Below are 15365 nucleotides of genomic sequence, written 5' to 3' on the forward strand. Positions count from 1 at the left end.
CAGTCTCCCCAGTTCAGACAGTGTTGCTGTCACTGGCTCAGTCTCCCCAGTTCAGACAGTGTTGCTGTCACTGGGCTCAGTCTCCCAGTTCAGACAATATTGCTGTCACTGGCTCTGACTCCCCAGTTCAGACAGTGTTGCTGTCACTGGCTCAGTCTCCCCAGTTCAGACAGTGTTGCTGTCACTGGCTCAGTCTCCCCAGTTCAGTGTTGCTGTCACTGGGCTCTGTCTCCCCAGTTCAGACAGTGTTGCTGTCAATGGGCTCTGACTCCCCAGTTCAGACAGTGTTGCTGTCACTGGCTCAGACTCCCCAGTTCAGTGTTGCTGTCACTGGGCTCAGTCTCCCAGTTCAGACAGTGTTGCTGTCACTGGGCTCTGTCTCCCAGTTCAGACAATATTGCTGTCACCGCGCTCTATTTCTAAGTCAGAGTGTTGTTGATATGTCGCTCTCTTTTCTCTCCCTCTTTTTGGTTTTTGAAAGCAGCTCTGGTTGGATTGCAGGATGAGTTTGTGTGCAAGAACCTTCTTTCCGGCTGTCTGCCTGTTTGTGTTTGTGTTGCTTACGGCGGCGCCTGTTGCCAATCACTGTGAGGCGGAGTCCCACCCTCGGTTCGCGTCAGCGGCAGCTCACAGGCAGCGAGGGGCTGGGGGGGTGTGACTGCCATCCGGCCCCTCGCTCAGCACGGCGCAGTCACTCACACCTGAGACAGGAGGAGGAGACGGAGAGGGGGAAGGAAGGAAGGGAGGACAAACATTGGTGACCACCTTCCTCCCCACCCATCAGTTCAGCAGAGATACCCCCCCCCCCCCCTCCTCATCCTCCCCCCCGTCTCCCTCTCCCTCCCCACCCCCCCCCCGGGGTGATCGCCGGCAGCAGCAACATGTCTCGACCCGCCGTCCCGGCGATGCTGTCGGCGAACGGCTTCGGCTTCCCCCCGCAGAATTTCGCGCGGGTGGTGGTGTGGGAATGGCTGAACGAGCACGGTCGCTGGAGACCTTACAGCGCGACCGTGTGTCACCACATCGAGAACATCGTCAAGTGCAATGCCCGCGGGAGCGTGGTACTGGGGCAAGCGGATGGGCAGCTCTCCCCCTACATCATAGACCTGCAGTCCATGCATCAGTTCAGGCAGGACACAGGTAAGTTTCACCTTTCACCCCCCCCCCCCCCCAACAGCATGAATACAAGTAACCACACCTAATTGTCCTGATTAACACCCCCACCCCTCCCTCCCTGGTAGTCAGGCTGTTATTTCCAAAGGATTAAATTGAATGGTTTATTTATTGTCTCAGCGGCCTGAGGTAAATGTCAGCCCTCAGCCCAATGTGCATCGATGTCTGCTTTCCCCAGTGTGGACCCCCCCCCCCCCCCCCAGAGAGACAGGCAGGGCTCCCCCCCTCCCCAGAGAGGCAGGCAGGGCTCCCCCCCTCCCCAGAGAGACAGGCAGGGCTCAACCCCCCCCCCTCCCCAGAGAGACAGGCAGGGCTCACCCCCCCCCCTCCCCAGAGAGACAGGCAGGGCTCACCCCCCCCCCCTCCCCAGAGAGACAGGCAGGGCTCACCCCACACTCCCCAGAGAGACAGGCAGGGCTCCCCCCTCCCCAGAGAGACAGGCAGGGCTCACCCCCCCCCCCCCCAGAGAGACAGGCAGGGCTCCCCCTCCCCAGAGAGACAGGCAGGGCTCATCCCCCCCCCCCCCCACTCCCCAGAGAGACAGGCAGGGCTCGCACCCCCCCCCCCCCCCCTTATAGAGGGTGCCGGGTTACAACAGTAACAGACATGACACCCCGCGATCTGGACCGGGATCGCTCAGATTTATGTCGCCGGTGCGGCAAAAATAAATCATTGGCGGGGATTCTTGTCTCTCTCTGTCTCTGCCCCCCTCCCCCCCCCCCCCCCCCCCCGCTCCCCTCATCCTCTAACACGATGGAAATCAAATGGTACCAATGTGGACCCCCGCCCACCACCAACCCTGATCAAAGAAATCCCCGTGAAACTTACCAGTCCGCGGTTGAAATTGACCTGAAGCCCGCAGTAATGTCACTCTGTGTGTGTTTGTTTTACGGGGTTTATTTTTTGCCCAGAGGGGCAATGAGCCAGCCGCCCAGGACATAACGAAGGGGGCTCGATGCACGTTGCCCGCTGTACATTCATTCCTGGCATTGGATTGGAAATGGGAGGTTTGCCGGCTCCCATCGTGAGGAATCTCGTCCCATTTTTTGAACACAATGCGCTGGGACACGATGGGAGCATCTGTGGCTGTGCTGAGCCAGCTGAGGGTGGTGGTGGGGAAGGGTGACCATCAGTGGCAATGTGTGTGTGTGTGTGTACAATCAAATAAAAATGCTCCGGGTTCCCCGCTGCACCGCTCGCCCAGTCAGTGGGGGCAATGGGGATGTGTGTGTCTGGGAGAAATGTGGCGCAGAGCTACTGCAATGTTCCAGTAAAGGCTGCGGAACATTAATCCCTTCCCATCGCCGGGCCGTTCACACATCTGTGGGCACCGCCAGGCACCCCCCCCCCCCCCCCCCCCCCGCCTCCTCCCGAGTTGGTGAATGGTCTGAGGCAAAGAATTTCAGTCATTCAAAACGATGCCGTCTCGAAATCTATTATTGCCATGGCAGCCGGCTCCAGTCACCCCCATGGCCCTGGAGCTTTTTCCAGTTTGGAAGACCATGGCTGTTTTAAATAGCAATGCATTCCTCTCCCCCCCCCCCCCCCCCCCCAGCTCCGAGATTCGAGGTTATAAATATGTGAAGCCCCACGCGATCTATGTGGACAGTGGACTTCATTGCACACCCTTGCTGTGTGGTAGGAGCCAGCCGTCCAAATTTATGCCAGCGGCTCTGGAATGTTTTTTTGGCAGCCCTTTGGCTTGTAGCGGGTTGTAACATAGAAATGGAAACCGCACAACCCCCCCCCCCCCCCCCCCCTCCCCTGACAGCTAAACAAATGGCAGTCTGCAAGAACCTGCTCGTCACCCGCTGCCCGGGGCATGATTGCAATGGTCAAACCTATTAAATGCAAAATCACCTTTCAAATAATAATGCGTGTTGTGAAAGAGTTACCTTCGAAATAACACGGGAGTGACCATCCGATCATATATATATATATATAGCCATTAGCAAGCAGTCCTGTGAGTGATTTTACCTGTAGCCTGTCGTTTGCATTCAGAAATAACAATAAGATGTGAATCAAAGTGGAGGGGCCTCTCCTGGAAGACACCTTTCTGTAGCCAGGCCTCTCATGATATTACTTTAAAGGTGAATGGAGAGTATATTTGTAGTGTGCACCCTGGGAGTCATACTGAGAAAGAAGCTGGCCTCTCCAGTAGTCAGTTTGATCCTGATGGGTCTGTGTTTTTTTAAATTACAAACAGGATGGTTTTATGTTGAGCGCTGCGTTCCCTTTTTGGGTTGGCAGCTCATTTCTAGGCAACAAGAAATGGGAATTGTGACAGTGTAACATCCCAGTCTGATCCCAGACATTGAATTCAGACACAGACTGATAACAAGATAAGCTTTTCGGTTTTGTCAGCTTGCAGGTGATGCAGAGGGGAAGAAGGGTGGAATGGTGTGCAAACAGTGAATACCCACAAGTGTATTTTCAGGCTGGCAATGAGGGAGAAATCAGACATAGCGCCTCATTTAAAGATGAAAAAGATCGCAGGAACCATTGTGTGCCAGTTCCTGACATGTCCGAGGTGATTTTCCAGATCTTCAGATTCACTGCTGTGTAACTGCAGGGTTCTGATTCCGCGGGTCTTGTTCAGTACCTTCCCTTTGCAAAGATAATCTGGCAATTTAGCACTTGGGGTGATTGTCCCCAAAGACACTTTTAGTATTCAAAGAAAATGACTGGTACAATCTGATTTTTGCTCTTGCCCTGAAATTTATAAAATGTATGACCAATTCTTAACTTTTTAAAAATCAAATTTGCAGATGCCAATGGTGACAATGGATGCAATTAAAGTATCCCTCATTGGCAACTGCCTTGTGGCTTACAAAATCCTCAAAATTAGATGTGTTCAAGGCCCTTTAATGATGCCAGTGTCATGGTGACATCGAATGTGAAGCTGCAGATATGAGTTGTCATGGTGATTTGATTCCAGCCACATGTAGACTACTGTGTACAGTTTTGCTCTTCTTACTTAAGGAAGGGCAAGCTTACATTGGAAGATTCACTAGGTTGATCACTGGGCTGATGGGGTTGTCAACGTCTATGTCTTGTAAGGAAGCATTGAGAAGGCTGGGCTTAAAGTCATTGGAGATTATCAGATTGGGAGGTGATCTTATTGAAATATGTAAGATTCTGAGGGGATGGAAACAGGGAGGATCATTCCCCGATGGAGGAATCTGGAACTGGAGGGGGGGGGGGGGGGGGCACAGTTTCATAATAAGGGTCTCCCATTTAAGATGGAATGAGGAGGAATTCCTTCTGTCAGAGGTTTGTTAGTATTTGGAATTCTCTTCTTCACCGAGCAGTAAAGGCATGAAACATATCCAAGGCTGAGCTTGACAGTATTTTGGTTGACAAGAGAATCAAGGGTTATGGGGCAGTGGTGAGGGGTAGCCAGGAAAGTGGAGTTAAGGCCACAGTCAAATCTTATTGAATGTTGGAGCAGGCACGAAAGGCCAGATTGTCAGTGTTGCATGCTTTGGCAATTACATTGCATTATCGAAGACAGGTGATGCTCATTGGCTCAACATTCAAAAGAGCATAAATGACACAACTGGAAAAGTTGGGGTTTGGAAGCCATAAGGAGTTTGTAACTCCGAGATGCATGAAGAATCAACTTGCTGAAGGTAAAAGACAAGTTGCTGTATCGTTCCTCACAAATGGCCCACTTCTACTCCAGTTTCTTATGTTCTCATTATATGTTTTTCTGTATTGAATTCACTTTCGTGAAAATGCCAATGTATTGGAAATGATGACCACTAGAGTGTTGCAATAAAAAGCTGATGATAATGCATGTTCGCACAATTTAAACAGGACATTTTACAGAGCTATCCAAAGTTGTTTTAAAGATAATCCTGCCATTGACAATAATTATTTGGAAAAGAAACCCACAATGCAGTAGTTAATGGGTGCTTTTTAAAATCTCCTGTTCAACTTTCAGTATCTACACTAAAGTTTGGTGAGGAGAGTTCTGTTGGTCACCAGATTTGTATGAACTGTTGCTAGGTAATGTTATACAACAAAGAATGCAAGGAGTGTGGCAAGGTTTTGACCAGTTGTATCACAAATGGAAGACTCTTAAAGCACTGAGACAATAATATTCACTCAATATTGAAACTGAAGGTTACACCTTTCCTTGGGCATTCCATTTCTGATATGCTTGTCATTGCTAATTTTGATTGGAGATTTATCTTTTTCAAGGGGCAATTTAGCGTGGCCAATCCACCTACGCTGCACATCTTTGGGTTGTGGGGGTGAGACCCGTGCAAACTCCACATCGACCTGGGGCCGCGATAGAACCCGGTTCCTCGGCGCCGTGAGGCAGCAGTGCTAACTACTGTGCCACGTACTGCCCCTGAGATTTATCTTTAAAATAACATTATTGCTTTCCTTGGGAATTTACCGGGCAATTTTTAACAGCTCTGCAAACTTCCCTAATGCTATACAGCAAGTTCACACTGCAGCAGATACCGGGGGGGGGGGGGGGGGGGGGGGAAGAGAGGGGGGGGGGGGGGAGAGAGGGGGGGGAGGGGGCGGTGCAGGGGACTGGACATTGATACATCTGTTTGTCATGCATGAAATAGGCAAAACAGGGATCAGAATTGGAAATTGGAAGCAAAGTTGATATAACTTGTCATTTCTGATGAAAGGTCATCAACCTGACATGTATACTCTGTCCCCCTCTCGATAGATGCTGCCTGGTTTACTGAGTATTTTCAGCATTGTTGGATTTTATTTCAGATTTCAAGCATCTGCAGTACTTTGCTTTTGTTTCCAAATTCAGGTCACAATCTCCCTGGAAGTATGTCTCGGGCAAAATTGAATTGGGGCTTGAGTTGCCCATGATGGCTGTCTGAACTAGGTGGTAGGCTAATTTGTTTATTCAAATCAGAGTCTTCGGCCAATAATAAGATGCCAGTGTGATATGTAACAGTAATGAATGGAGCATGCGTTGGACTTGAAGCTCAATAGCCACTGAAGAAAGGGCCAGACATTTTGAAAATGCTTTAAACTTGTAGAGTCAGAAGAGCACGAGAATATGTCCTGGCTCCACAAAATAACAGTGGGTTTTTGCTTGGGCACACGTTGCACCATCATTATTGCCACTCCACGATCACAGGACCATTATCCCAAGACCTATCTGAGGGTCTTTACCAGTAAGGCAGCTGGGCTAAATTGGTGCTGCTGAACCTGAGCTAGCTGCTTCCGAATGGGCAGTTAGCATCCAGGATTCATTGGTTAAGTTCAGAGTTGTTCCAGTGTTGAGGTTGACACATGGGTCACTCTGGCTCAGCCTGTGTATGGGAGCATGTGAAGTAAGTAAGGTAAAGTCGCCATAGTCCCAGATGATGAGAGCCTGCTTTTCCCTGTGAGGGGGAGAACTGAATAGTGGGGATTTAACCTGACCATCACCACACTTCAGGCGAGGGGCAAGGTTGAGAAGCGGGGCCATCATGAATAACCTCAGCTGGTACGGGAATTGAACCTGTGCTGCTGGTCTCCTTCAGCATCACGAACCAGCTGTCCAGCCAACTGAGCTAAAGCAGCTGCCGAAGCAGGTACCACTGAATTGCTGCTGTGTATCTGTTGCAGAGAAACACCCCAATTAAGATAAATAATAATACTTTGGCAGTGATGGATGCAATAAGAATGTGGTCATGTGGCTACATTTACCTTTTATGCAGAAGCTTAACCCTGTCTCCCCCTCCCCCAACCTGGGAAAATTCTTTTGCCCTGGGTAAGGACAGATGAACTGGCTCCCTTACTTTATTCAACTCACTCTGCTAGTCGCAACAAGATTAATGTAAAAAGGATGACTCCTGTTGCAATTTAACCCAGCTTTCCTTTGTTCAGATAGAGTGAGTTTATTAACTATTAAAGGCAAGAAAACAGTAAACCACATGCACATACATTCATGCAGGTTAGCAGTGAGAATTCCGTCTTAAGTAAGTTAAAAAAGGTACAGGAAACAGCCCTTGACTCGGGATCTGTAGATGGGTGAGTGTTGTGGCTGTTGCAATTTGAGATTTTAGTCTTGCTGACTTCAGGAGGTGATTCCAGTGTTCTGCAGTTTGGCGGAGGAGCTTCCCTGTTTCCGTTTCAACTGTGGGGTTTTGCAGACTTGACTTACTTTAACAATTACAAGGTTTACCTGTAAAAAGCTTTTGTGGGTGTGCTGCTGCTGGCTGGTTTCTCCTGTATCACACGCATTCTCGGACACCTCCAGCACTGGTTCACACATACACGCACACTCAGGGAAGCCTTTAAACTGGCTCCTATCCCAGTCATTGTATATTCCTGGATGGTAAAATCCACAAATCCGTCGGGACATTGCGCACAGGATACCTCTTTATTTAGATTTATTGTCACGTGTACTGAGGTACAGTAAAAGGTATTGTTCTGCATACAGTCCAGGCAGATCGTTCCATACATAAAAAACATAGCGGGCGGGATTCTGTAATCCTGAGGTTAAGTATTGACGCCGTCGGAAATGCCGTTGCGTTTCTCGATGGCGTCAACACGGCCTCAGGATCAGCAATTCTGCCCCCTACAGGGTGCCAGCATGGCACTGGAGCGGTTCACGCTGCTCCAGCTGCCGATCCTGGCTTGAACTGGGCGCCGCGGGATCCGCGCATGCGCAGTGGCACCGGCTCCAATGCGCGCATGCGCAGTGGCTCCCTTCAATGCGCCGGTCCCGATGCAACATAGCGCAGGGCTACGGGGCTGGCGCGGAAGAAAGGATGTCCCGTGCCAGAGAGGCCGGCCTGCCGATTGGTGGGCCCCGTTCGCGGGCCAGACCACATCGGAGGCCCCCTCCCCGAGGTCAGACCGCCCCTCCCCCACCACAGGCCGCCCCCTGACCCTTCCATGCTGAGTTCCCGCCGGCTGAGATGAGGTGTGGATGGCGCCGGCGGGACTCGGCTTTTTTACAACAGCCGCCCGGCCCATCTCGGGCTGAGAATTGCGTGCCAGCGTCGGGGTGGCATGGCATGATTCGCGCCTGTTGCGGTGATTCTCCGGCCCGGCCCCGGGCTGAGAGAATCCCGTCCAGGACATACGATAAATACACAAAGTAAATACATAGACATCGGGTGAAGCAAATGATGAGATTATACTCATCTCCCATGATTTTCCATTGTCTCCACCAGAGATGGCAATTATTTTCTCTCGGCTTTAGAAGTATCACTATCTGGAAACAGGATGGGGTTCCATTGTCTCTGATTACCACTCACCAGCAATTCAGCCAGTGACTGACTTTACATTCTCAGCCGTCATTGGCTCGTATATCCATGTTAAAAACTCACAGATCTTCTTTAATGTTCAATATTTTCAGACGTTATTCTGTGTTTTTCCTTCATTATTGTGACATTGGAGAGGTGGGATATTAAAATGACTCTGGGATAATTTCCCCAATGTTTGATTGCAATTCCTGTTTTGCCAATCAGTGTATGGTGTTGCAATTGATTGTGGACTGTCATAGGACAAAACAATCTTTCTTTCCTACTGAAAGTGACAGAGTGGCAGGAGCTAACTTGGGGGTGGAGGGGGAGGGGGGGGGGGGGGTTAAAGGTTGCCTGTGTGTTCAAATTTAGAAGTCAAGAATATCTTCCTAATGAGTTACTAACTTATCAAGAGATTTGGTCAGTATTAAGGCAAAATTATTCTAATTTTTCTCTTCATTTGGAACACCAAAGACTTTGGTTTTAAGATTAAACCAGAACAGCTGTCAGCACTTCTGGAGCTGTAGTCATGAATATAACACTTTAAACTTTTCTTTCGCAAAGTATTGAAAACGAGACTTTTGAAGAAATTCCATCTACACTGATTGATTCAAACGCTCCTTGCCAGAGACTTCAGAGAACCAGTGCCTACTTTTTATTGATCAATTGTTAAATATCTCACAACACCACCAAGAACGAGCCTTCCTTGTCTGGGAATGTGGATTCAGCACAATTCTAATCAACAAATAAACTGGTATCATAGGTATGAGTCGAAAGTTCTGGTGTAATTCCTTGTTAACAATTCTGTTACACAAGGGCCTAAAATGGTGATTTCCTTTTTAAAGTAGTTCTGATTGATGCACAATTTGAAGGGATGTGTCTTTTTAATTATAAAAGTTACGAATTGTCCAGTCAAATGAAAACAGAATCGATGAAGCATGACCAGAACAGCTGTGAGCACTTCTGGAGCGGCAGTCATGAATATCATGAGTGTTATTTGTTTGTTAGACGATGAACGCATTGAATTTCAAGAACATTTTTACCTCTTTATTGTGAGTCCCAAGCTGATCAGGTAGCTTTAAATTCTGACACTTAATGTGCCCCTTGCTAAACCTCCAAACTTAAAAAAAATGCACAACCCTGAAAACATGCTTTCCTCTTTCTTGGCAGTGTTACAGTATCCCTCCTTTGTTGATGAAATATTTCCCTAATGGCATAAATTGAGCAGATTGTGTGGAAATCATGGCTGAGATTCAACCCATGATATCATTAGTGGAGTCATTGAGGGAATAACACAAATCTAATGAAACTGAAGGTATAAGTAGAATAGTTACAACTTCTGAATGTTTACAATTTGTACAAAAAAAACGATCAGTATTTACAATGTTTACGGTTAGTAAAATAGGGTGAGCATTTAATTTAAATACAAGCAGCAGACATTCTTGGTTTGTCAATGAATTGGAACTATCATTGCGAAAGGAATTTGTTACATGTGAGAAATATTACAAGTAAGTTGAAGGAAACTGTTTCAGAAATGAATGGTGCCCTTACTGAAATGTCAATGTTGAAAGGTTCAACAAAGTAGTACCTCATTTGAAGGCTTCTTTCAACCTCAATCTTATGTTAATCAGGATTGACATGAAAAGTGATGACTAGTGTTACGATCCCCTTGGGAGAACCGTAAAGCAAAATAACCAAACTTACCTCCAAATAAGACCATAGGACGATAAGACATAGGAGCAGATTTAGTCCACTCGGCCCATTAAGTCTGCTCTGCCGTTCAATCATGGCTGATATTTTTCTGATCCCCATTCTCTTGCCTTCTCCCCATAACCCCTGATCGCCTTATTGATCAAATGCGTATCTATCTCTGTCTTAAAGACACTCAGTGATTTAGCCTCCACAGCCTTCTACGGCAAAGTGTTCCACAGATTCACCACCATCTGGCTGAAGAAATTCCTCCTCATCTCTGTTTTAAAGGATCGTCCCTTTAGTCTGAGATTCTGTCCTCTGCTTCTAGTTTTTCCTACAAGTGGAAACATCCTCTCCACGTCCACTCTATCCAGGCCACGCAGTATCCTGTAAGTTTCAATAAGATCCCCCCCTCATCCTTCTAAACCCCAACGGGTACAGAACCAGAGTCCTCAACCGTTCCTCATATGACAAGCTCTTCATTCCAGGGATCATTCTTGTGAACCTCCTAATCATAAAAATCGCTTATTGTCACAAGTAGGCTTCAATGAAGTGACTGTGAAAAGCCCCTAGGCACCACATTCCGGCACCTGTTCGGGGATGCTGGTACGGGAATTGAACCCGTGCTGCTGGCCTTGTTCTGCATTGCAAGCCATCTGTTTATCCCACTGTGCTAAACCAGCCCCTAAACCAGCTCCTCTGGACCCTTTCCAAGCCCAGCATATCCTTCCTTAGATACGGGGCCCAAAACTACTAACATTGCATTTGCCTTCCTAACTGCCGACTGAACCTGCACGTTAACCTTAAGAGAATTGTGAACAAGGGCCGGGATTCTCCCCCAACCGGCAGACGGGCCGTACCGGCGCCAAAGAGCGGTGTGAACCACTCTGGTGTCGTGGTCGCCCGGAAGTTGCGGAATCCTCCGCACTACTGGGGGCTAGGCCGGTGCTGGATTGGTTGGCGCGGTGCCAACCGGTGTCGAAGGGCCTTCGCTGGCCGGTGCGAGTTGGCGCATGCATGGAAGAGCCAGCAGATTCTGGGGCATGCACAGACCCGGTGGCGTGATTCCTGCGCATGCGCAGGGGGTTTCCTCTCCGCGCCGGCCATGGTGGAGCTTTACAGAGGCCGGCGTGGAGGGAAAAAGTGCCCCCACGGCACAGGCCCACCCGCAGATCAGTGGGCCCCTATCACGGGCCAGGCCACCGTGGGGGGCACCCCCGGGTCCGGATTCCCCCCCCCCCCCCCGCCCCCACTGGAGGACACCACAGGCCTCCCTCAGAGCCAGGTCCCGCCGGTAAGGACCTTGTGCATTTCACGCTGGCGGGACCGGCCGAAAACGGGTGGCCGCTTGGCCCATTGGGGCCCGGATGTTCGCCGGGGGGGGGCAATGCCAACGGCCCCCGTCTGGCGTGACGTGATCCCAGCCCCCGCCAAAAAACCGGCGCCGGAGATTTCGGCAGCTGGCGACAGAGCGGCAGGGTGGGATTCATGCTGCCCCCCCCCCAGCGATACTCCGACCCGGCGGGGGTCGGAGAATCCCGCCCAAGGATTCCCAAGTCCCTTTGTGCTTCTGTAATGAAGTGAAAGGAATGAGCAGCAAGATTCCACTGTTTGTGGTTTTATTTTAGCACAAATTAGAACCAGCACAAATGAAACACAAAAATTAACAGGCAAATAATACTTCAACTAAAAAGTAAATTTGACTTTAAATAGTCCAGACAACAGAGACACATCTTCTGTGCCACAATCACCCATATCATTTCCTGTACAAATGTGGCACCAAGGGCTGTCAGGAAACAGAGATATACTTAAGTAATCTATATTTGTATGTGTGGGTACTGTTATATTTGTTACATGCAACAAATTCCTGTTGCACTGAAAGCATGATCAGTTCCAATTCATTGACAAACCAAGGATATCCACCACTTGTATTCAAATTAAATAAGTGGGGCAGCACGGTAGCATGGTGGTTAGCATAAATGCTTCACAGCTCCAGGGTCCCAGGTTCGATTCCCGGCTGGGTCACTGTCTGTGCGGAGTCTGCACGTCCTCCCCGTGTGTGCATGGGTTTCCTCCGGGTGCTCCGGTTTCCTCCCACAATCCAAAGATGTGCGGGTTAGGTGGATTGGCCATGCTAAATTGCCCGTAGTGTCCTAAAAAGTAAGGGTGGGGGGGGGTTGTTGGGTTACGGGTATAGGGTGGATACGTGGGTTTGAGTAGGGTGATCGGCACAACATCGAGGGCCGAAGGGCCTGTAGTGTTCTATATTCTATGTACTGTTCTATGTTCTAAGGTATAGCTTTAAATAAGTTTAAATTTGTGTTTCTGTGCGAGAAAGGGTTAAAACTTCAGTTAACTCCTATTGAGCAAAGGTGCTCGCATGTCTGTTGGTTTAGGTTTCATCTAAGGCTGTTCCTGCATTGCAATTAAAAGTTTACGATGCAAATCTAAACAAGATTTTAAGAAAGACAAGGCTGTTATTTAGCAACTAGGAGCCCAGAATGAAAAGCCTAAGCAACTCTGGTTCAGTTGGAACCAGGGGCGGAATTTTCTGATAATGGGGCTATGGCTCCTCGCCCGTGGGAAAATGGGCGCAAATCACTCTGGACTTTCCTGGAGTAAGTCCAGGGTGATTCCCCATTTTGAAGAGGGCAAGCAGTGGGTAGCCCATGCAACTCCGTCTGCCGATACGGGGCCCTGCACTTCTGGCCGCAGCCCCACAGAACCTGGCAGACCCACACAGTGGGCCGGCCCCGACAATATAGCCCCCCCCCCAGATCGTGCGTGCCTGCCGTTGGTGGCCCCCGATCGTGGGCCTGGCCGCCCTGGAGGCCCTCCCTGTGACGGATCCCCCCCACCAGTCCGCAGCTGCCACTTTGAGCTCCCGCCGGGTGGAACCATGAGTGAACCACGCCGGCAGGAACTCGGCCAGTTGTCAGAGGAGAATCGCTGCGGGGGCCTCTTTCAATGGTCCCCGTCCGGCACCACGTCGACCGTGCGTGCGCGATTGGCAGTGATTCTCTGGTCCCTGGAGAATTGCGGGAAGGTGTCGGACCTGATTACGGGTCTGACGCCACGTTCACCACCCCCGCGCTGAGTGCGATTGCGGTGCGGAGGCTCGAAGAATCCTGGCCCATGTATCAGAGAAGATAGCAGCTCTCAGAAACTGCCAGCAGAGAGGCACGATAATGGGGGCAGAAAGCAAATCCCGGAGCTAAAGAACAGAGTGTTCTCGAAACCAGGGGATGAAAAGAGAGATGGCAGGTAGACTGAAGTCAAAGAGTCAGATAACTGGGATGTGAACAAGGCACTATTCACTGAAGTTAAAGAAATTAGCAGAGAGAGGTTCTCTGTAAAAGAAAGAGCTGAAAGGTGCAGACATTCTGAAGTTGGCGAGCGAGAAGCCAGGTATCTGCAGTAAACCTAAGGTTGGTGGGATATTGTAATATAGCCTGTGAAGCAGTGATGTTCTGTTGGCGTGGCTGGGTACCTGAGAGACTGCGTGGAAGCTTGAATGCATGTGGCAATTCAAGTCAAGAGAAATACTGAAAGGAGAAATTGAAATCGTGGAAGTGGATCCTTGGCGAAGGCATCAGAGAGGAAGCGTTATTTTGGAGAATATTCTGAGGCATGTTTTTTGAGACTGGAGTTTGGAAACACTCAGGTGGAAGTCAGAGTTTCAGGGAGACCAGTTGGCTCACAGTGTAACAAGCATCTGGGGAGATTTGATGAGAAATCCACTGAAGTTGTTTCGGGTGGTATCTGCCACTTGGTTTCAGAGTGAGATGCATCTGACCACATTTTGCTTGTTGGTTTAGCTGTGTACTTACCGAGAACATTATAGTATAAAATATGAATGCTCGCTTTCAAAGCATTGTCTTGCATCTTTGACTTTGTCTGTATATATGTTTCTGGAACCTACCTCTTCATTCACCTGAGGAAGGAGCTGTGCTCCGAAAGCTAATGATTTGAAACAAACCTGTTGGACTTTAGCCTAATGTTGTAAGACTTCTTACTGTTAAAATATAAGTAGGGTGAACGAATATTGCATTATAGTCAATCTTTTCATGGTGAATAAACCTTTTATTACTTTGTTAGTTGGTAGTCCTTTGACTCTATTCACCCACATTTCTGAAGAAAACATAAACGTTACGGTCTATCAAGCCAGGGTTGCATTGTGGGACCTGACTGTCCAGTAGTAACACCAGCTGAGATTGTAACAGTGCAATCTCACAGCCTGTCCAGTTCAATCAATTCTAAGGTCTTGAATCGCATTCACTGGCAGCCGTATTCCATCCGTGGTCCCCTATTAAGGTTAGCACTGACACAGCCAAGCTGCTCTCACTTGGGTCTTGTCAGTCTTGATGGTGTAGTTTTCAGAGTTCTTTTTCAGTTGACCTCCTGACAACATTTTGTTCATTATCTAGTCCTCTGATGCAAACTGTCAGCTTTTTCACATGCCTGAGCTATTTGCACCACGGTTTAGGATTCAGTCCCTTTTAGCTTGCTCATACATGGCTTCCCCAAGAGCTTCTGAAATTCTATTTTTCTTCTTGCAGCCAAACAGAAAAATAGCCGTATAAAGCTTTGCTGGCTTCTTCTCGCATCAATTTGGTGTTCCTCTTTCTCTATCTGTCTGACTTGTGTTTTTGTGTGCTGCTTGCCTTCATGCTTCAGCTCTCCTGCTCATAGCTCTCCTTTGTGTCTGGCCACATGACCCCTTTCTTCCTGTTGGTACTGCTTCCAGGTCAATGGTTGCCAGGTCTCATGGATCAATAATTCTTATTATTCAAGAAACGTACAACTGATTCCTTTGCAATTGATGCAAACTCTTAAAAATTCCTTTCAAACAGTTTTAAATGATTACCAATTCCACAGAAATTTTTACCAATTTAATTTTCCTCACTGTACTGCTTCCAGGTCAAAGATTGTCATCCTGTTTAAGCATCTAATGTAAACTGGAGTGGGAAAATAAGAAAAGCACATTTGGCAAATCCAGCTAATTCCCAGAAAAACTTTCACACATGATCTCTTCTGCCCATTCCACCATTTCCTACTGTGATGCCTCCCACATTTTGTAAATTTAAAAAAAAATTGCCTTAATTGCCTCGGCTGGTCAATCCTATAATTATGTTCCACTTTTCAATAATCTCTTAAAGAAGAAACTAGATCTAATTTCATTCAAATCTTCTCAGATCATGTTATCATATACAACTTGTAATTAATGAAATCAAGAGAATTTATTACAGGTCATCAATTCAAGTTTTCTTCTGC

At 48.4% G+C, this 15365-nt stretch overlaps 1 protein-coding gene across 1 annotated transcript in view; it reads left to right on the plus strand.

The window, feature by feature from the left end:
- The first annotated feature begins 846 nt into the window (after positions 1-846).
- The window catches only part of LOC119956755 (E3 ubiquitin-protein ligase DTX1-like), a 311656-nt gene continuing 297137 nt past the window's right edge, over positions 847-15365 (plus strand). Inside the window, 1 exon segment of the mRNA XM_038784160.1 lies at positions 847-1140. Within this exon segment, the coding sequence (XP_038640088.1) occupies positions 882-1140 (259 nt within the window). The 5' untranslated portion in view covers positions 847-881.

This window comes from Scyliorhinus canicula, chromosome 1, assembly GCF_902713615.1.
Source record: "Scyliorhinus canicula chromosome 1, sScyCan1.1, whole genome shotgun sequence".
Classification (NCBI taxonomy): Eukaryota; Metazoa; Chordata; class Chondrichthyes; order Carcharhiniformes; family Scyliorhinidae; genus Scyliorhinus; species Scyliorhinus canicula.